Genomic DNA, 23,957 nt, shown 5'->3' on the forward strand with positions numbered 1-23,957 from the left:
GCGAGTGTTACAAACGGTTTCGTAAAAACTGAGCGAGTCCAATAAAGCTGAAGATAAGAGCGCCATATGATTAAGTTTTTTAAGTAAGTACATAGTTACGCGATGGTGCTAGAATTCTTCTACAATCACGATGTTCTGGCTGCAACACATGTAATATTTCTGTTCGAAGGTCACATCCTAATTAAAGAGATCGTCAAAGCGGGCCAACGAGTGTCGCAGCAGCAAATGACGTGCACAGGGAAACCTGAGGCTTAATTTCTCGGAGGTCTCCTAGCCAGAGGTACAATGGCGAAGTGATCATTATTTTTCAAGCAGAAGGGAAGAGGATGGGGTCTGGCTTCTGCTCGAAAACAAACGGAGGTAATTTCCTTCGGCAAATCGAATCTCGCTTTACCAGCTGGATCGACTAGAAACGATGCACTAATGGGATATAGGGTGCACCGACCTTTCTCTCTTCTTACTATTCGATTACGCTTTTCGAATGCCGCTTATCCAATAATTTGTTTAAAGTGCAGACAGGCAAAGTAGAGAAAAAATGTGAAGAAAAGAGAACGTTGTTAGGAAGAAATTCAATTCAAGAAATTCTTGGCTGGACCTTGGAGGACTTTTATGGAAACTTTTATGTTCGAATTTTCCCTTTCGTTAGTATTCGAGATTTAAAAAATTCTGAACTGGAACACCGACGAAGTTACAATTACTTTCACATATGTTAGAAATGTTTGAAATACTTTATGCCTATTGAAACATGTAGATTTACAAATGAAACTTTCGTGAATGCAGTTCTATGAACTATACACGAATTTCTTAATAACGAAGTAATGATCATCTCAAATCATGAAAATTATAAAAAAGAACAATTAGTAACAACAATGTCCTTCATTTTCTAGTAAGTAATATTATAATGAATCTTGTATGAGTATTTTATACAATATTCACTGACACGTTTCTATTTTTTCTAAAAGAAATATGTCTGTTTTTATCAGTCCCCTTTGAAAGATAATAAATTTTTCATGAATTCTTTTAATCGTTGTAATAAACATGCATTCACCTTTACTCCTCCTTTACATAAACTAATATGTTCTCCACATTAGGAATGTTATCCACTTAACATATTTCTTCCCCTATAGAAGTATTATAATATGGAAGAAGTACTAATACTATTATCTTTTCATCTGATTAGACTAATTTCCGTGATCAAGAAACAGAACAATGAAGTTAAACACTATTGAGCGAAAAAGGGTCAAGGGGTTATAATTGCGGCGCGCGTTGCTAGGGAAATTTGATTTTCGGTTTCTCTGACGTTTCCAATCAGAGCTACATTCACATCGCTCAATCAGGAATTAGCATAACTATGTTTTTACGTTTCCTCTCAGAATTTTCCATAATGCCGCATATTCAAACGACTTCATCTCTTTCGAACATTCACAATTGTTTAAACCTTTTCAAAATTATAATTAATAACAATGTAATATTATTAACTGAACTGTTCATTTAAAAGTTATTCGTTTTCTTCTCACTATCTGTGTCATTTCTCTAATTAAGAAGATATTATCTATTCCTCTTCCTAAGAAAACATTATTTCAAATGTCTAGAATGGAATTGTCATTAAAAAATCGTGCATTCGTGTAAGAAGAAAGCCATAACCGTGAAACACAGAAACAAAGATGTCACTACCAACATTGACTAGATTTGCCAGGAAACAGTTAGGCATAGCGTCGTTTCAAACCGAAAGAATAATGAAAAGCGTGTCAGAGGAACTTGTATTTCACAGTCGTGCCTTGTGTACAATGACTGTTAGGCATACGACACAATGATGTCCGGGACAATGGTGATGAAAGACAAAGGAGGGATAGTTGCTTAAGGAAAACGTTAAAAATAACCAAGAAGCAAGCGTAACGCGACAAAAGTCGACGTTTACACGAGCAAGAACAAAAGAATTCGAATGTGCTAAACAGTTTTGATAGCTACAGTTAGAGCAAAATCAAGTGGCCCAGAAGCCACTCCCTTCAGTGTCTCCAATAATGAAAAATCGAATTTCTTTCAAAATTTATTGATAGAAAACGTCTCTTCCAAAATTAAACAGTCTCGATAATTCCATCTACTTCGCCACTTTTTCTTCTGGAGAACCTATTATTACTCATTTCATGCATGCAGTATCCTCGAAACAAAACCCTTCTTTAAGTTAATCGTTCCAGAGGACGGTCACGTAATGGTAACACAAACTATTCATGATTTCTTCCAGGCGTCTCGCCCATTTACTGATATAAATCAACAGTAATGACTACCGGTCGGCGCCACCTGTCGATCTCTCTCGATCACGAGGAAAACGATAACACGTGTTCTCGTTGCACATTCGTTTCCACTCACACCGGCGAGCAAGTGCATACAATGACGATAATCTAATCGCGATCAACACGTCAAGACCTCGATCTCAGTTTATTGGCGCAGTTCGATCATTAATTGCACGCTCGAGACACGAGAAATTAATGTGGATTGTGACTGGCGAATAAAAAAATTAGAAAAAACGACCCTGCCCTTTAACGTTGTTCCAGTTCTCGGCGAGAAATGCAGAAAAACCGTCACGCCGATTTCCCAAGCGGTATTTTAGAATTCGCTTTGTTACTTGGGTTGTCATTCGTTAGACAGTGTGTAATTACGCGTGGTAAAGAAACTGGAAGCATTTGTGCAAACAGTGCAGTGTTAGAAATAATCAAGAATATAAACTCGAGAGAAAGGGATGTAATAATGGTGCCATGCTGGAAAACATGTAATTATCTTACAATGTTAGTAATGCTGTTATTAATCGTACAGGGTTTTGATCATTTCTATGTGCAAATTTTGGAGATTATTAGAATTTTTTGAAGAAGAGTAATGAATGTATGTGTGGAAAATGACTATGCACTTTTCAAACTGTAAATTACGTATATAGTACAAGGTATATTTGAAATTATTGATAGAGCCTATAATGTTAGCATAGCATCATATCATTAAGGCATTACAGAAAACACGTATTTGTGACAATTAATAACTGTGCATGATTGAAGATACCTACACGATTTTATAGTCTTTAGATTGACACGGAGTGTGAAAAATGAAGGTTTGATTATATCTCTAGATATACATTCAAAGACATGCATATCTACATGTCTACATTTTTTTTCAAGTTTTAAGTTATATATAGCAGTACAAGCATGCTCCAAGAGTATTTAACACAGAATATTTTATACAAAAATATGTAAATATATGTATTTGTACATAGCTGTACCATAAAGGTGTTAACAAAATATGCATATTTGACAAAAAATAGCTTGAGAGATACATAGTACAGTAAATTTGGAGTCAAATTAGAATATTAAAAAAAATAGTGCCCCTACTTATATAAAGATACATAATTATAATTTACATTCACTTCTATCTATAATTATGACGAAACTATTTGAAATAAATCTACTTTTACCAAAATATGTAACAACATCTGAAAAGCCCTATAACCTGTAACTCATGATAAGAATGGTACTGCTCTAAACAAGGATCCATAAAAGTTTTCCACAAATTTCCTGTATATTAAAAGCTACTTAAAACTTTCTCCACTTTAACATCTTCGGAGCCATTTATTTTCCAAACGCAGAATCATCAGCATTTCATTATTTTTTCAAAAAAGTTCTTCAATATCAGTCTCTAAGCTCTTCAAAATTTATCTCGACTAATTAGTTTGCTCGGAATTATTATTCCATGTTATTTTAGAAACTTGATCTTTGCTTTCCATCACATATTCGTGTAGCAAACATCTAGAATATGATACTATCCAAATTATCGACGCGGTAGCACCGATGCACCGAACTGCAATCGTCATCACAGTGATGCACATTCGCGACGCAGGCGCTGAGGTATCCTCAGGACCGTGTTGATAACCGCGAAATCACACCAATACATACACACAAACGCGTTGGTTTTGCTAAGCGAGCGGCATGAAATTACATGTTGTACGACGCCGCGCTCATGTTGCACTCGTTACATTGCACTTGCGGTTTCCTCCACATCTTTCGAATTAATTGACCGTAAAAGCGAAAATAAAAAAGGATTTATGGAAATATTTTGCCTTCAGATTGATACGGTTATTTGATTCCCATCAATTCGCAATAACTGTGCAAACAATATAATACACGTATCAGTAAAATGTGAAATAAATTTTTGTTCGCGAATAACGGTTGTTCTTTCCACATTTTCCACGATTATTAAACAATCTGGCGTTCAAATGCTTCAGCGACCCAACTCTCTGAATCGTGGATTTTTATTGCTTAAAATGATTGAGGATACTTAACGATTTTCAATTTTTCGTCCCTAAAGCAATTAGAATCGATGCAACGAGAACTTCGAGCGAATAATACAAATTGTTTCAGTTCGAGAGGTGCAACCAGCCATTCATTTCGAAAATTACCTCGCCTCTCATTCGGGGAACGTAATCCCTTCCATTTCTGATAAATTACACGCCAAAATGGAGAAATTGCAACTCGAATGATGCCGCCTCCCAACAGACAAGAGTGATTGCTAATAAACTTTACTTAATAAGCTTGACTATCTGCTTCAGCGAGTAACGAATTTCAACCAATCTTCTCTTCTGTGTCATGAGACACTGAAAATGAACTTATGAAATATGACACCATCGAAGTGATAATAAATTCCATATTTCTATAGAGATGAAAGAGAAAAAAGAAATTTTCGTCAAAATTTTTGCATATATTAGGCAAACAATTCGGCGAAAGTCTTTAAAAACCGACGAAATTTGTGAAAACGAAATGGTTAGCAAATAATGGGGAACTTCCAGTATTAGGAATCAATATTTTGCTTTTTAAACATGTATTCTGTTGACCCAGTGAAATGGAAAACAAATAGAAAGAAAAATAGTCTATACATTTTTCAAACGACGGAACATCCTATCAAAAATTGAACTTCTCTCAAACAGATGACAGTAACATTTTCATTTCAACTTTTCCTCTATTTTGAACCGATATCCCTTTCAAAATCCATGCAATCTCCTATCACTCTTAACACCCAACTGATATGGTACCAGTATTACAGCATACTATAGTAAAGTTAGCAATATGCAGAAAATTGACAACTTTTCAGTTAATTAATCTGTATAAACTATCTATCAATATATTTTATACCATTATTAAAAGTCGAATTATTATGAATTTTGTGACTTGTACAATAACAGTTAAGTAAAAATTCTGTAACAATATTCTATTAAATACAAGAATTCTATAGAAGTTCTGAGGCAATCATATTAAGTTTTCTGTCAAAACAAACCACAAAATTTGAATGAAATTTTCCTACTTCTTCTAGCTTCTCTAACACTTAAATAAAGTCCTAGTTAAAATCCAGGTTTCAGACTGGCTTCAAAAATTTGTTCATTTCATGAACTCAATTTTTTTTAAAGAACCCTAGTCACAGAATACCAATAGAACCCTACCAGCACCAGTAATTCATAAGTGATCAATTGCTACTTAAAGAACGAACGTCCAACAGATTCTTTAAAAATGCCCACGATGCAAATCGTGTAACTGGTGTAACATATGCCCCGGATTCCATGGACCTGCAAGTGGCTAGGCTACCGCCTATTGGCGAACGTGTAACCCTGTGCAGCGGTGGAAAGGCAACGGGTCCGTATCGATCCCTCAGGACCCTCCCCCCAGTAGCATCGCGTTCAGTTTTCGTCTACAAGGTGGCTAGATTTCGAGTGCAGGTCCCTTGACCGTGTCTCCGACCTATCCTGCCCTGGATCCATTCCCAATCTCTATTATTCTATTGCTATTGGAATCCTCTCGTAGCAATTTTCGTAAGATCGCGCAGCCATCTGCCTGAACCTGCTCGTTGGCATTTAGCTAACACTATTTCGAATCGAGTACCTTCGAAGATAGTGTGACTTATTGTTTAAGGCTGGGGATCAAGAGGATTTGAAGCAACTTGTACACTCGATTTCGATTATTGTAATTCGAGAGATGGTAATGGCTGTAATTGGTAACTGGAAATGTGTATTCATAGAAGCTAGCTAGGATCAATTACTGGCAGTGTTGAAAGGCTACCTCTGTATGCATAACAGAGCTTTAATGGCTGGTTTATGGCTACTGAGTTCGTTAGGTGTATCTTCCGCTTGCAATTGTAGGATTTGTTAATAAATGGTACACACCTGCAATTTGTTAATATGTGAGTACTATTTTTTGTTGAACTTTAGCTAAACCTTCTGTTCTCTCTTTTTCTTTATTCTTTGTTATTTTAATAAATTTAATAACTCTATCTATTTTCATTCTATATTTAACGCTGGTCTATTATTTTTAATAATACTATCACAATTGCATTAATAATATTTTATAAAGTTTGTAGAATTTCTTCGAGGTATTCACAACCTACAGATTTCGCAAGCCAGTGCAAAAGATAAAGCTAGTAGATTTTCCCAACTCTAACTTTCTTATGTCTTCTTATTTCGAGAAAAATCTCAAAAGTGTGTCACGTTGAGCTCAAAATGGATAATCTTCTTCGTGCACCATTGTGGCACAGAATCAGGGCATCCTCCATTGTCAGTGTTACTTCCGGTACGAGCAAGCGCAATAATAATTCCGGAAACTTATTATTGATAAGGTTTCAGAAGAGAATATAACACAAATACCATAAAGGGAAAAATATCTAATTTCTGATAGCTGTGAATACACGTACCTATAATCTAATACAGACTTTGGGGAACTTAGAACCAATGGAAATTGAATATAGAAAAACAGAAATTAGTATTAGAAATTTAAACAGTTATAACCAATCATATTATAGGCTGAAAAAGATTTCTATATTTTTGCTACAAATTATTTTTAAAACTTTATTTATTTTTAATTCCAAAAAACAAGTTCGTTGTCCTTAGAAAAAAACACTCGTTCCTTGTTACTTTCACTATGTATAAAAAAATCCTTATTTAAAACTCGATAAACTCCTCTTTCCTGTGACCGAAAAAAGGAAAATAAAATTCAATTTTAAAGATACGAGAAGGATGTTTCAATATCAGGTGATTTTAGAATCCGCGCCATCCGATCTATCCATTTACGGGAAAAAGTGGAAAGAGGAAACGAAATTCGAGCGTAACGGATCACGAAAAAGTCGATCTTTTTGTCCCGACGTTCAGGAATTCGCATTACCACCAATGCCATCAGTTATTTTGATCGGTGTACGTGAATTAAATTCATGGGAATGCGAGTCTCGTGCCAGGACTCCCTCGTCCTATCTCGGGAAGGATGGATAGAGGCAGGTTGAAGAAGGGGATAAAACGAGCCACGACCGACTATAAATAAGAAGTTAATAAAACGATTGGGTGTTCTTGACCTCTGGAATGCGGCACCGATCATGTGAAGAAGGATCGTGTTTACTGGATATTCTTTCTTTGTTCGTGCACGTTGTTTCCAGTAAAAAGGTGTAGAATACTTGCATATTAAATTTTAAACGAGGCTATAAAATTTCACTTTCTTTTAAACTAAGCGACGTATGTTAAGCGAGTATTAACCTAGCCTAATTCTTCCGCTATGGTAATCCAGAATAAATTAATAAGACACGTCTGTGTGTGTTAACCCCAAAATATCTTGAGATTCTTGAGTCATGAAATTAAGTGAATGAAAAATTCACAAGACAAAAATGATATTCGCATTTTTTGTACCATGCAAAAGTTAATAGGGAAAATGGTCCAATTCTTTTTCTCTGCGCAAAAAGAGGGCTTTATGTCCTCTCTAAATGCGTTCGGTTGACGGACGATCTTAAAAGCGCTGACATATTAGAAACGAAAAGTGTGAATTGTAGCACTTTACTCACAGTAACGGGACCGCAATACGTATAATAAAGTGTCGACTCACCTGAAACAGAAAAGAAGAGCCTTATTAAAATTGATTCAATTGAGCTCCACGCGAGCTGGCACATTTGCCCTATGCATTACACTTATGTGATAAAATTCTAAGGAAAAGATATATAAGCCACAAAATTTGAACATAAATTACTTTTTCAGATTGCACCTTCTATTTTCCTATTATCAAAAATAACGTTGCAAAATAAACCTGAAAAGTTAAGCCTTAGTTATTTCAACCATGAAACTGTCATAAATGTAAGAAAAATTATGAACACTGAAAATAGATTACTATAATGTTTTAATAATTTTACACGATAGTACAAATGGCACTAAATATCACTATAGTTAAATATTTAACACTATTCCTCTTAAAAGAAAAATATTTCTCAAATTCTATTAGGATCCCATTTTAAGCTTCCACATTAATGATATACCTAAATCTTTCTTGATAGTATATGTCAAAATCAAAATAAGGATCGCGCCAGCAATTTCAGACCCAATTCAGAGCGGAGAGAAAATGAAAATTCTCTTTTCTGATTTCAGTCTTTTCTCATTTCCAGCGGCTGAAGCATCATATATTACTTTCCTCACAAAGCCCTTCTAAAGGCCGAGGAACTCGGATCGTATGACGGGAGGGCCTTGAACGAGAAACTGCGCTGATTTCCGAGACGTTTCGGAGGTGCAGGATAAATAGGAGTGGAAAATAGACCGGAAAGTACGGACTGAAATCGATATTTCCAGATTTCATCGGCACGCCTTAAGGACGCTCGATTCTGAAGCTGCTGTTCATCTGAAGGGAGCTTAGCCAACTGAAAAAAATACTCACGCCCCAGATTATTTGACTATGTACAATATTTAGAGATAAGCAAACGACGCGAATTCTGAAATTTCACTGTCACTATTTCAATAATTATATTTAAGTCACACAGTTACTTCGAACTCCAGTTCAGGAACTGGATAATATTTTAACATATTTGAGTAATTTTATATTTATCATTTATATAAATACTTAATCTTTAGTAGAAGCGTGCATCGAATAGAGAGATTATAGAATCTTTGCGTCAGTGAAATATTCCTGTTATGCACAGACACCTTGTTTGTTACAGACGCAGCGTTACCAAATTTTTCTCTAAAGCTATAATAGAATTCTAGGGTTCTTAATATTTCTAGAAATAATTATTCTATTGAACAAGAAAGAAATTGTCATAATTTATTATTATAAATAAGTTTTCAGTATCTAATGACACTTCTTTTGTTCCATTTCAGTTTGTATGTTATGACAGCCTTTAATTCCTTTAATGCCATCTGTAAAGTAATTTCTTCCATCCTCAAACATTAGTTTAGAATATTTTAACTGGCTTCGTTAAATCTTTCCTCAAAAAACGTGAGTACCACTATATTTTATGGTCACACGTTATCCATATGGCAACAGATTATTCCAAGCGCTTGTTACGGGACCAAGCGTCCTACCATCGGTGCCATTTTCTGCCTGGTTTTACTTCCTGAACGAAAAACGACCGTCTCGTCTGGAAGACAGGATAACAAACGATACATTGCCTCGAATCCAGCGTGTCTGGATGTAGCTCCACGCTGAAGCTACGCGGATAAACAGGCCGAAACAGATCCAGCAGAACGAGTTCTCTGTCTCCATTTAAGAGGAAGGATTGAGGACAAGTGTATCCTTCTATTTCCCGTCGTTCGAAAGTGTTCTAAAGCTCTCTCGACTTTCATTTCCAGGGCCACGGCGAAAGTCTGTCAAATCCCCTCGATTGTCCTTGAAGATTGGTAATCAAACGCATTTCCTCGCGCGATAAATCCTCGAGAAGTGTCTCATTAAACTTTAACTTCGGCTGATAAGAGGACTTATAGTAGTCAAAATTTAATCATTTATTGTAGCTATGGAAAATTGTTCCTTCATTCGTATTTTGTGAGTAAGCATAAAGGACGCTTGGTCCAGATGTAGATAATGAAAAGTAAAGTGTCAACTCTCATATTCTGAAAGCCGATAAAGGTCTGACAAAGGAAAAAGAATAATTAACTTCTGTCTATTACTCAAGATAATTGCCTTCTTCCAAGAATCCGCTTTCCTAAGAGAAAATCGATTTAGTAGTCGCATGGCATTAATCAAAGATTGAGGACTCGGGTTATTAGCAAGTAGTCTGGTATACTCTGCCAGATCCTGTCACTATTATCTATTAATGGCAGGTACTGTGTCTTTACGTTCTGATTAATTAAGGATGTACAATTATTTTCTATAAAAGGAGCATGTTCGCTGCAACAGACTAGATTTTTTATTAATAAACATGCGATGAGAAGTTTCAGCAGTTGTTCAGCAGAAAATACAGAATGTGATGAGCCAATAATACGCTAAACGACAAGAATCTGCCTATTATTCGTCAATAATGGAATCTCGTCGATAACCGCTTTTGTTATCTCGCGTATCGACCTCCTCTATTAATCCCTGCACGGATTTTGACGTAGTCATGCAGAGTACCAGAGATTTGCAGGTAATTCCATTAACATCGAAGAATCGAACGTGTGACGAGTTTGGGATTAATTGCCCCGTTCGTGTGGGATAATCAAGATTTCATAAAGCCAACTTCAGTATTGAATATTAATTCAGAAAATGGTCCTGTGGTGAGTCCGAATTTTCGTTGAAACAGTGGTGAAATCGATTGTGACATATTAGAAGTTAAGAATATTATCCAAAAATGTCTAGAAAATTAAAAAATAATTACACTGTTTGAGTAAATATGTTTAAAAAAGAAATTTGTGAAGAAAGCTTATACTGTCCCAAAGAAGATCATATTTTAAATCGATAATTCAGAAATTAAAACCATAATTTATGTTATTAAAAGATTACTGCATCAAACTTCAGCACAAAGTGGATGTAGTAAAGATTCATAAATTCTACTTTTTCTTAAGTTCGGCGACAAATATCGACCAAACTTGTTGTACAACTTTAGTAATCGCTCAAGACGTTTCTGCATTTTAATGTAATTAAAACTGTTAATTAATTTATCCATGAAGTAAGACCATCTACTGTAACCTCCTACTTTAAAGGTGTAAATATAACAAAGTAACTTACAGAACAAGTGAAACACGTTAACTTCACTTAATACACGGATTATAGAAAGTAACTAGCAAGTAATTTTGTTCTGTGGTAAATTTTTGCTGCGTAAAGGTGTTGTAATCAAGAATCTGCTAAACTCGATAAAAGCTAGCGAAGAATAAATTGCAGTTAGTTATCACTTAGAAACTGCTTGTTCGTTTAAAGTTAAATAAAGTTCAGAAGTACAATTTTGGCATGTGTACAAAGTATATAAGATCAAATTTTTCGAAGACACTTTAAAATAAATGTATCTCTAACAAAGCTATACAAATTCTTCTGAAATATTTTTCTAAACGTAATAAAAACAGTACATGTTAAGAAGGGTCAAGAAGGGAATTATAGTATCCTCAAAATAAACTACCATTACTTGAAACTACATGTACTGAAGTATCAAATTTGTAACTTAATTATGCATATGCTAGTCTACTAAAATATCCTTCATCAGAAGCCACTATATTCAATCTCATATTATTTTTCATTGTGATACCTCGATTGATCATACACACGTATACCTCAGATCTTTGAAATTAATTTTCTCAAAGACAGTCTCAAATAAAAACAGTCTGTTGCACACCTACAATTAATTCTTCGAGAAGGGACCCCCTCCGAAAAATCATCAGAAATTCAGAAGATCTCGCTTGAGTCGGTCCAGGACCACCCACGAGCATCGACTAAGTTTCCTGGCTCAGGCTTCCCGCGAAGCTTCCATGGCTGGGTGTTTAGACGGCTCCCTAGAGCTCTGAAAGCGGCGCTAACACGTGCGCCGTATATTAACAGCCAATTGTTGCAGACGTATATTTACACGTGCCTAGTACGAGCAGTCTAAGGTGACACGATCCTCTTTTCGCGATGCTACTCAAATATTCCGATCACGCGTCTCAGACCCGCGCTGTCCTTCCTCGGCGCTCGCGCGAATCTACACTGATCCAGACGAAACGAGCCGAGAATTAATATCGACCATTCCCTTTCTTTTATCTCGCTGAGACTGATAAACGGGACGCGTATTATTTTGCTGGAACCAAGCACCGTTCGAGGGCCTGTTTGTTCGCCGTTGACGTGGTTCGTCGTGAATAATAAGATTGCGAATCACGATCGACGGAAGTGCGTTTGAATAATCAAGCAACGGTCGATTTTAATCTTTGTTCGACAATAATTGTGGCTTGGAAGAGAATGATGGTGATTAGAACAGTCGAGCGGTATGAATGGAGGCAACTGTAATTAAAACTTGGACGAGATTTATTGAGAATGACGTCTGGGGAGGAAAATAAGAGCAGCGAAGAATGCAAGTCATACGTTTGCTAAAAGGATAATGGAAGTCGTGAAACAATCTTTGTTTAAAGGTATGAATAGATAAGCGGGAATTGAAAGTTCAAGGATTTTTTACCTCCAGCTCCTTAACTTAAAGAAAAGAATTATTTGGTATACTATAATTAGCAGTGGTTAATGTGTACTTGTATACATATTTTTATTTTCTTTTTATCTATGGTACTGTAAAAATATATTAAAAACAAAGAAAAAGGAAAACTGGTTATATTTATTAGTTACCTACGTATTACATCATATGTCATGAAAAAATTAAAAAATAAGATGCTCTGAAATTTACTTAGTAGTTTTATTGCCAAAAACTAAAATTTAAAAATTTTGCTGGGATAATTAGGGCTTAAACCAAATCAAACTTTTTGTTCAGTCTTATGAATGCAATGCTTTACAAATAAAAAATTAGTTTAAGAAAATGTACCATTGATCACCTTCTAGATTTTTTCATTTCCCTTGAAATAAAGCTCTGTATATATTCATTATGTATTTAGCAATAATTACAGATACCTAGTTCCGTGTTTGAGAAAAACGTAATCAGATTTGATGTTTTCTGATACTACATCTAATAAATTACTCGCAAATGAGGTATGTTGATTACAATTAAGAAGTCATTATGGAACGATAATTGAGAATAATTACGCATATCAATTTGACTACGAGTTACTGCAATACTGATTAAGCTTTTGAAAAGAGTATTAATCATAAATGCAAACGAAATTTGTACCATGCATTTCAACAATTTTTTAGTATGTACTTGATTTTCATAATGACAGATACTTGGCAGTGATTAATACAAGAACGAAAATAACCTTTAGACAATATCAGGATAACAAAACTGTGCTTCCCACAAACCTTGCATAACAATGTTATTAACGAACTAATAAGAAAACAAAATAAATTTATCTCTCAGTTCTCTGTTAAATCTTAAATATTTCATAAAAGGCCATTGTCGCTTCTCAACTAATGTTGAAATGTTTCTTCTTTCGAAACTTGAAATAAAGTCTTCAGTGAAACGAAGTGTGCGATATGATATTGCCATAAAACCTCGTCTTTTCGACAAGAAAAATACTATCAAATTATGGCTGGGAAAGAAGATTGTTGCTAGTACATAATTTTCGTTCAATCTTGATTACGTACCAACTCGAGGAATTTGTCGGTTTCAGGGCATTACGATTTTATCAAGCTTCCTCGCCGCAAATCATCAACGCGACGAAATTCGCAAGGGGATCGCGAACGTACAAAAGAATATTAAGTTTAATGATATTATCGTGAAATTTGAAACAGAAGAAATTTGAAGAGGGAATTTCCTTCTCAGATGTGCTTAGCATTATCGGCTTTCCCGTTTTCTATGCTTCCCTTTTTCAATTTCTGTGCCCCCTTTTTCCTTTTCCTCAGTTTTCTCGCTCTACATTTATCTTTTTTCCTACATTTACTGTTTCTCTTCTACTATTTTTCTTGCCTTGTATATTCCCTAGTTTTTGTTTTATACTCGATGTTTTCCATTTTTCCATTGTTACGAAACCTTTTGTCACCTTGACCCACGCCCTTTATTTCTCTATTTTCTATATGACAGAGAAGGACCATAATCTTTACGTCTAAAAATATCTAATTGTCCTATCGTACTACTTCACGTTTCTAACGAGGAGTGAATAACGCGTTGTTAGAGAAAGTGAAAGAGAAGACATTACGATGTTGCAAAAAGCGTTATCAAGCCTCACAGATGCTGCGGCACGAGTAAAAAGAATAAAGTTTCCTCAAGAGCGTTGGGACGTAGCAGTTAACGCTCTAATGGGAGAAGTTTTTAATCGCTTTCCCTCGGCAATTAAGCACGATATTATGTTTTTTAGGCTGGAAATTGATTTTCCGCTTAACGTAATTTTTCCTTTTTTTTACGCGTTTTAAAATAAATACCAGAGAAATTTGAGAAATGGATCATGTAAAGTGGGTTTTAACTAGCTTTACAGAAACAATATTCTAAATTAATTAAGATCTGTGCTAGGGAAATTTATTCCAGATAATAGAGTCCCTGATTCTTCTATTAAAACAGCACATTGCATCGCAAAAGCACTTGAAGGAAAATAGAATGCAATAAAAAATTGATTTATGTGTTGAATATTAATGGCTATTCTAGAAACTGCGAAAGTTTCATAATCGTTTCTTTTTTATCCGGAGTATTTCATGTGTTTATATAAATTATTCATATGATATCTAACAAATATTATTTGAAAAGGAAGAAACCGATGGACGCAATCGTCACGTAGATGAAATAAAAATAGTCTTTTATTAGTCGAATCGTAAAACCGGAAATGGTCACTGTGCCAGTCAACCACTAGAATTTATTTCATTTCGAAATTATTCTGAGGACAAGGTTCCCAGTCGCGTATTGATAGATCTTTCAGGAAGGTTTAATTAAATTTCGAAATTGGAACGCTGGATTCGATAGGATGTGGTTAGAGGAAGTTTACTTTGCAGCAGTTGCATAAAATCGTTCCCTGTCTTTTTCTTCGCTTTTTCCTTCGCTACTTGCTCATTCAAATATTCTAGTGATTTCAGTCGATTCAATTTTCTATCGCGAAATTTTCAATTCATATCTAACTTAAACGAACTGCTTTGAAAGTATTATGTTCAATACTCTTTTTCTAGAACCTTTTCACGACTATGCATAAATATTTCGACACTTTCACGTTATTGCAATATGTAAAATTCCATAACATAGTTTTGGCTACAAATCTCATCTCAAACGATTACATAAGATTTACAAATATCGATGAGAATACCATCTGATATCAATTAGAGTATAAATAAAAAAAATATAAGTATTCATGCCTTTCCAATAATGTCAGTGTCCATAGAGTACAATCCCATTCTACTGAATTCTATTACAACCTCCATCTTCCTCTATTCATAAGATATTAAATTCTTCGAGAAGAGGGGGCAACAATTTGTAGTATTAAAATAACCCAATAAAATCGAAATTAAAAAGAGCAAAAATACTGTATCAAATTATCATACAGAATGCATCACCGATTTAACCAGACACGCTTATATTCCAATTGCATCGTATACTTAAGAAATATTTCAAGTTTTTAACATTTCCTTGGCTCACGAGTTTAGACATAATTGTAATCTCTTTATCACTTGTTATACTGTACCAAAGGCCCATAAAATTCCCGAAGGCCTGGCGCGAAGAAAACTTGAGGCAACTCACCCACAGATCCAGGAATGCCTTCTTCTAGGCACGCTGCTCTGCGGGACGAGCAACAAAGGAGCTGTGCCCTTCCCGCCACCGCCGCCGCTTCCGCCATTTCCGCCGCCGTCGCCGGCCGGAAGCCGAAGCTCCGGTACCTGAAGGCTGCTCATCTTCCGCGTCGCGCTTTCGGTCACCAATACGACACCTCCTCGGCCTCCTCCTCGCGGGTCACACTTTGATCACGCATCACTGACCTATTGGTCGGCCTTCACCGAGCTCGCAAGAATCGTGGCATCGACTCGAACTTCCGTTTCGCCAGAGATCCGCCCTCGAGGACTAGGAAATGGGCATTCTTGACGCGTATCCAAGTGGATGCTGCTACATTTAACATCCGGAGGTGGAGATGAGGCTACGAATGGCAAACGCGACTCTTTTAGAGAAAACGAGCTGTTAAGTTTGGGGTAACTTCTTGTAGCAAGATGGCGGTTGAATCGTTTTGGTAATGATAGCGATATCAGTTTTTAATATTCTCGTGGTAATCTTGATTTTTACTGTATCTGTGTTACAGTAATATTTTTATTAGAATTTTTTTTTTTGAGTATAATAGAGTAGCATTTTTCTTTTAACCCTCGGATAGAGGACTGTTTTACGTTCATGTGTAGAGTCAGTGGATTTAGAATCACTTTTGACCCAATGTTCGCCGTCCGAGGGTTAGTCAATACAGTTAGCTAATTTTTAATAATTGTTTCACTTTTTACTTTACTGATGTCGATATATTGACTAGAAATTTTTATAAGTAGAGTAAAAAGATTTTCTTCGTCACAAACATGTACAAATTTGTTCAAACTTTTTGATAACAAAAATAAACGCTTAAGGTATTACGAGTTATATTGTACTACCCCAATTGAAAGTTCCTCGAAAGAAGATCATATTTTTTCTTTTCACAAAGGTATAATTACTTATATCAATTTCTCCCTATCAACTTTAAAAGTATTTCTCCAAGAACAATTCAACTTACTGCCATCCTGCAAAGAATGAAAGAAAGTTTCCTTTCTCGTCAGGACCCAGTTGCGCGTATATTTATGCAAATCCTCCACTTCCTGACGGTATCAGTGCTATGCAAGACGCAAAAGCTTCACGTCTATTAACATTTTCCCCGCTGAAAGTGCTTAACTGAGTTAGGGTGTATAATGGCCATAACCGCCGAGTCTCGTCCCTTGCACGTTAATCTACTCGTGTACTATATCTCTGTTATCAGTCGTGTGTAGTTTTTCGCTTGCTTCGTATAAATTTCGTTGTCGAAGCAACCCCTTGTGGGAGAAATAAGCTTAACACCATCGGTGGGAGCACGCGCAGTGAACGATGGATTTTCAGTGACTCTTCGTCTCCACTCTAAAAGGTGAGGACGACGCGAAGTCCTTGACTCTATATGTTTAATTTCAAAGGCAGAGTCATAAAGGCACACGTCGGAAGATGATGCCTACTATACTTAACCGAAAGTACAAGTCATCCAGAAACGTTTGATCGACCGTGACACCGAACGGTTCGCACACAGGGTGCAAGTAGGTCATCGAGTAATTCGGACCGTTCGTGTGAGGCGCGCGTTGAATTTCCGTTAACGAGGACGATATCTTCCTAATTAAGTCCTTTTCGTTTATTTTCTTCTGCTCATTCTGTGAATGCATCGCCACTCGACGCTTCTCTGACTTCTGAAACTTTCAGAGACCCCAAGGAACGAAGCAACACAACAGGCTTTGTACAATTTTTAATTGGGTAAGAGTGAACGGATTTGAATCAAACTTTGGGAGTGCATAATGCTCTCTTCGATAAAAGAGATACGTACCAGAATTCTCAATAACAAAATAGTTGCTATTTTAATAAGTGTACTGAAATATTGAATTAAGGGTTGGTATTACAACATATCCTTGTGTTAATTAAAAATCTATTTATCATTGAGACAAAATAAAGAGTATAATCTTCTGTCTTAAAATGAATCGAAGATATAATATAAAATTCTATCGAAAAAATTAATTATCGATATATGAGCCTCGCTTGCAACTGAGTATTGAGTTATGTTTAGTGGGGATGATAAACTTGGAAATCATTTTTTTCGGAAATGAAATTTCTATTGATTCAAAAAGTGATCTCCAAAACCTAAATTTCTATGCAAAGTATGTATTATATTCTTCAAATATTGACTGCACTTGATCATTGGAAGATCGATAACAGCCCAGCAAGAAGGGCGACTGTACAATCGATTATCGATTGCTGTTTCCTTTGACTCCCGCTGGTAAACGATATACGGTCGTTTATTGATAATAATATAATAAGGGTCGCATGTGCAGCTGCATCGTCGTGTCATGCACGTTAATCGCACAGAAGCGTTCCTTTGACCCTTTCAAACGCATCATACAGCCTAGCTGCAATCATGACGTGGTTCAGTGAAAACAAATCGCGCGTCTATTGGTGGCAATAACGAACTTGTGGCTGCATTATCGTAATTGATTCTGCAATGCCACTCCAACTCACTTATCCCTTTCCCAATATTTCAAGTTGGTGATCAATTTTAAATAAGAATGTTGATTCATTCAAAATTCATTTGTCTCTAGTAAATTTAAACAGAACTTATGAAAATATAGACAACGAAAATCTAATAAGCATAGATTATATTTCACCACAGAGAACCTTATTTTTTAATAACAGAAAATAGTCTGAGCATTTACCGCGTACTTATCCAGATGTTAACGAGGAAAATTCATTACTAAGACCTAAGAGACTTTCTTGAAAACAGCTCTGTCTTGGGAAAAGGATAGAAGATATCGAACACAGTCGACCCTCACGAGAGCAACTTTCGTTGGCCTTATCGTGATGAAATTTCGCGCAAGGTCTAACGAAATTACAACGAAGTACAAAATGTGGTGATTACGTTCTTGGGGTAGGACCCTAAGAACACCAGCAGAAACAACTGCTGTGATATCGATGATTCGCGTATCGCTCAAAGATATGATACTGTACAAAATGAAAGAGGGTGAAGACTTTTGTGAATGGCGATGTAGAAGCAGTTGAAACATGTGTCAAATTTTGATGAATAAGAATTTAGAGATTACTAAAAGCTACATGAAAGCTTTTGCTCCATTCTCAATTAAACGTTATTATATTTTTTAGTATTTATGTAGAAAAAATACAAAAAAGAATATTTTAGCTATTACTTTTATAATTTTATAGTACTCAATTATTATTGATAGTATAATACCAAGAATCTTCCTACTATTATTTTGAAAAGAATTTTCTAGTATCATTACATCGAAGACTAACATTGCAAATCGAAAGTTTGTCAACGATAAACATAAAACAACAAAAACAAGTAAAATATCAGTTTTTCATATTCTTGCAAAAATACGCGAAAATAAAAGCTTAGTGCATCGTACATTTCACTGTATCCACGTCGGGAATACAATATCTCTTTGTCAGCGATTTATCTCGGTGGCACAGGGAAAAAATTGAATATGCACGTTGCATCACGAGGCCTCGACGTATTTATTAAGCCAGAGACACGGCGTATACCCAGGGGTGACGCGAAATGAGCTTTTCGTTTCTATCAAATCACGGGAACGGCATTATGACATTCTCATTTCTGTGGTAACGAACGTTAATTAAACGCCGCGTATCGGAAACGCGAACCGCAGAACTTACAGCGAATAACGCTGGTGGTGTCGTCCTGACTCGTGAAGAAGAACGAATAGCCTGGCTAGAGATAACGTACGACTCTAATCATGCCAAGCATCGATCCGAAAATCCTTGTGCAATCGAACGAAAATTCTTCCAGCGACTCGAAATCAGAATAATGATAGGATTATCCTCGAAAGTTCATTGGAAGAATTAAGAGAACGAAACCCCTTTCAGATAATAGAATCGCAGAAATTCTTGCGTTCATTGAGTTATTGAAACATAAAATCTCAATTTATAATTGCGTCAGTATATTCAACTCAACATTTTAAGAAACAGCAAATCATAAAAATTTTGTTCGTGACCCTATATGTACTTCTTTTTATTAGACATATATATAAGTTTTCGTTTCTGTAGTATTCTTTGGTATCGTAAAAAGACTGGAATTCTGATGCTCGTATAAAAATGGACCAAATTTTTCTTCATCTTATGAAATATTTATTTTCAGACCTGCCGAAATAGACGAAGAACTCAAAATATTTCTCTGTTTCATTAGAAGATCCTCCGTAAATAACCGAAAGCAAGCTGTTCATCTAACACCCTCCACATGGCGTCCACGTTTACTTTAGCTACCAAAACGTCGAAGTTAACAGGAGCATAAAACGACCTGAAGCAGAGTAAAAGTTTCGTTGGCCGAGGCCAACGATGCCTCTAATCAGAGGAAAGGTTCGCCGCGTCTTGTCTGCTCAAAAGACGTTCCTCTGTATCCGTTTCGCATTCATTCCCTTGACATCTTCCTTTCAAAGTATCACGCCGACGTAAAAGATGTCGTAGTGTCAGCTTAATTACTTTTTTTGTCGTTCCAGCCTCTCTTCTACTTTTTTCCCTCTTTGTTTTATTTTCCTGCTGAGGATAACACTCTGCGCAAAAAGGAAACAACTACTGGCGATACGACGTACTCGATAACTACTGGAACCGAGCTCTAGCGACCTGAATTTCAGGGTTTAGCACGTTCGCAATTTTGCATATAGGTAGAACTAAACACCAGCTTCAGTAGCGTCAGAAAATTCACGATTCACACAAACGAAAAAGAAGAGGATGAAGATCGAGTGTCTGATGCCTTATAATACAAGATTCAAGAATATGTACAGAGATGTTGAGTGATTTTCACGATCTACTGAAACAATTCAGATGAGAGACATACTTAAGTATCCATCAAAATAATATATCTAGTAACTACAGAGGTAGATCTCTCAAGTGACATTCTCAAGAAAATTCAGAGCATTGATTAAAGCATCATCGAAATGAGGTAAGGGGACACCACTAAATTGAAATACGAAAGCCAATAATTCCCAGCATTCGAGTGGATGCAACGTCAGGAGTATTCGGCAGTGGTTACCAGCGGTGCATGAATTCCAGCCATTCCCAGCGACAGAATTGGAATCCCCAGCATGCTAATTATTGCGGAATCTTGTTTAGAAACCGAAATCTTTTGGCATCCAAGCTGACGCGACCGAATGCAGGAACGCAGGGGGTCATCGATCGCTTTTTCACGAGCGATCAACGCGACCAGTCGGAACCAGTTTCACCATTCTTCAACTTCCGTCTACTGCACTCTTCGCGGGTCCTTACAGGTTGGACGAGAGCCTCAAGAAGACGGACTACAATGGACTCTTTTCTTTTCAAGCGAACGCGGCTTCCAGCACGCGGGCTGGAAACTTATGATCGATCGACGAATCGTTTACCTTTTGTGTAATTTCCCAGCGAACAGAGGGACTCGGCGAAGCGGAAGAGAATAGGGACACTCAGGGAAGTTGGAGACCTGAGGAGCCTTGCTTTGACAGAGATTCTCTTCGCGCGGATAGGGGGTGCGTTATCAATTCTTGTTTCAAGTGGTTGTTGAGAACAGCTTTGGGGACGGGATTTATGATGACGTTACCTCGAGAGTGTACTTGGGACTTTTAGTCTACTCATTTGTGGTTGGGAGAACTGGTGGTCCTAGTTGGACTCTGTGGAACTCTGAGGGTTATCTAGATGCGATTTCCGCGAATGGGAATTGTATCAAAGTGAAAACAGTGAAATAAATGAAGATTGAGGTAGCTGAGGACAGATGTAAATTAAAGACCGAATTAATGAAAATTCGTATGAATAAAAAGTTTAATATGCAAGTGGTTAAATGAGCAGAAGTCATAATGCAGGGTTATTTATGTGAACAATAATTCAGTGCACTAAGAAGTAATTGTAAGTAAAGAAGAATATAGATCAACATAACATTATATAAGGAATTAACTAAATGAAAACGCAGATTAGTAGAAACCTATTAAGTATACTATGAAAAACCAAATACATACAAGTTTCAGTGTACTGTATGATAATATGAGTGGAAACCTACATAAATATAACAAGAAATTTACATATACGTGTGAATATGAAACTAATTGCACAAAAGTTAACTGAGAAGTCACCTTATGGAATGAGGACCTAGTAAAGCTTTTAGTGAACAAGGATTTAAGTTAAAAAATAGAAGTCAACAGAAACCAGAGAGGATAAAAATTCAATAAGATCAAGATCCAATAGAGTGTCGATTGAAGAAAATGAGCTAACAGCATTTGAGGAACATTCAATACAGTAAGGATCCTGGTGAAGAGGAACCTAGATGAAGACAGATCAAAATACAGGAAGATCTACCTAACTGAAGTTTCAAGTGAACAGGCATTCGAGAGAGTAGAAACGTGAATGTATGAATCCATAAGTGAATAGGATCCGAAATGTACAGACGCGCAGCAGAGACGAACTACAGCTCACGAGAGTTAATTGGATGGAAATCGAAGTATGTAGACACTTAAATAAACAAAGCCCATTTTAATGAGAGTTTAACATGGACTAACTGAATGAGAAATTCAGCAAATCAGAACTTAGAGTATCCTTGAAGAATGAATACTATAATTATGCCTTCTATTTTTGAAATTTCTTGGATACCTTAGTTTTGAATTATTATGAAATTAATTATCACTTGAATTAACAGCTACTGCTAAATTCTAATACTGTCGTTTCATGCTGCGATAAATTCTCACATTTTCCAGGATTCCACTACCCTCGAGCTGTATCTAATCATTTCAAATTAATTTGCTCAATAATTTTGAATACAACTCTCACTTCTCTCTCTCTCCCTCTTTACAAAACTATGTCTGAAATTCCATATTTTTGAAAAGATCAAATTCATTTTAAAAAGATAACAAGGCACTATATGAGAGAATAATTGGAACATCCCCGAAAATGGAGCAGACATTGGATTTTCTTACCCTATGACATTCCCTCTAGCGATCGAAAAGCCTTCAATTCGAAGGCCTTTTAATCCTATTGCACGAGAAATTCCAATTACTTAAGATCTTTCAATCCTGTTAAAAGTCCGTATAGATAATTCGCTTGATTTGTCCGCGAACTGATCTCTGTCGCTTCTCAACGACTCGACATCGATTTCACTCGAGTTCGCACGCAAATAGAAATCAATTTTCAAAGAAGAATCGACTGCTCGTTGCCATTATAAAAAGTTCCTCCATATTCGTCGTACCACTTACATAAGATGGAATATTATAGTGGCCATATAATGACTTCAATTACAGGCACTCTAAATGCAAAATAATTATCTTTGATTCTTGCCGTTGAAGGTAAACATTTAAATGTATTACGAAGTGTTATTTCCATGTTAATTTACTCGCTTCGAGATATAAGCTTCAAATCTATAATTATGTACCTTATTATCTCATGATTTATAGTTCAGTACCTCGGGTTTATCGTATATGGAATTTAACTTCTAGTCACTAAATCTCTATTTTTTTCAGTGTACATGTAACTGTATAATGTTACATGAGATATTAAGACATAAAACAATAAAAACAAGAAAATCATTATTAAATATCGTGACAATATTTTTCGAGCTACCATAATTAACAGTAAATTACAGTTATTTTAAATTTTAAACAATATTGGATTTTTTATCGCCTGTACTTACTGAGGATAAAAAATATAAGAACTTTGAAATCACAATAAAAAATCCGATTTCTTCTGGCAGACTACTTCATATGTCTAGTAAACGAAAGCAGCTCGTGAAGCAACCGTAAAATTACAATCCCTCGTTCAGGAATAATAGAAGTGTCGGGTGTCATGAACTCTGTCGGGGTCTGATACTAACGTCTCACACAGAAGACGGTGAGCAAGCTTTATGCCTACCAATAACTACCAAGAGAATCTCCCTTGGATTCATAAAAGAGAAGTGGATCTCGAAATGCAAACTAAAGTGCAGATAAAAGAAACGTAGAGTTTGCGAGTAATGGGCACACTAAATAATGTAATTCCAGTTACACGTAAGACTATTCGACTATTTTATAGATACTGGAAGTTTCCTAATAAATTTCGGTACTCAAACTTGATTAACGATTCTGGATAATTTTATCTCATGCAATGTCTTGTATACCTGCTTTGCCATATTTAACGATTACTTTAATGACACTATTATATCCTGATTTATAGAAGACAACTATAATTTTCTGAAGAAGTTCACCGAAATGATAAACTTACTTTAGTGACATGCAAAAATACATGTTTTACCTAAATAAATAATATAATCGTGTCCATGATCCTAAAACTTATTTCTTCTAAGCTCTCCAAAACCCATGTCCACTTTCTTTAACCCCTACATAAGATATTCAATTAAATATGTATTCAGCCATTCAAGCATACGTTTATTCAAATATTACAACCGCTGAGCAGTTGAATCTTTCAAGCATTCGAATATT

At 36.0% G+C, this 23,957-nt stretch overlaps 1 protein-coding gene across 5 annotated transcripts in view; it reads right to left on the reverse strand.

Annotated features, from left to right (window-relative positions):
- Positions 1 to 23,957, reverse strand: part of Dnc (phosphodiesterase dunce) — a 420,060-nt gene that overhangs the window by 179,300 nt on the left and 216,803 nt on the right. For 2 of the 5 annotated variants that reach the window (XM_076380420.1, XM_076380419.1), the window contains exon 2: positions 15,514 to 15,904. The exons of the other annotated variants lie outside the window; for them this stretch is intronic. In XM_076380420.1, coding sequence (XP_076236535.1) covers positions 15,514 to 15,665 — 152 coding nt within the window. In that variant the 5' untranslated portion in view covers positions 15,666 to 15,904. The remainder of the gene's footprint in view (positions 1 to 15,513; positions 15,905 to 23,957) is intronic. 5 annotated transcript variants of the gene reach the window in all.

The sequence above is a fragment of the Calliopsis andreniformis genome, chromosome 6 (genome assembly GCF_051401765.1).
Source record: "Calliopsis andreniformis isolate RMS-2024a chromosome 6, iyCalAndr_principal, whole genome shotgun sequence".
NCBI lineage: Eukaryota > Metazoa > Arthropoda > Insecta > Hymenoptera > Andrenidae > Calliopsis > Calliopsis andreniformis.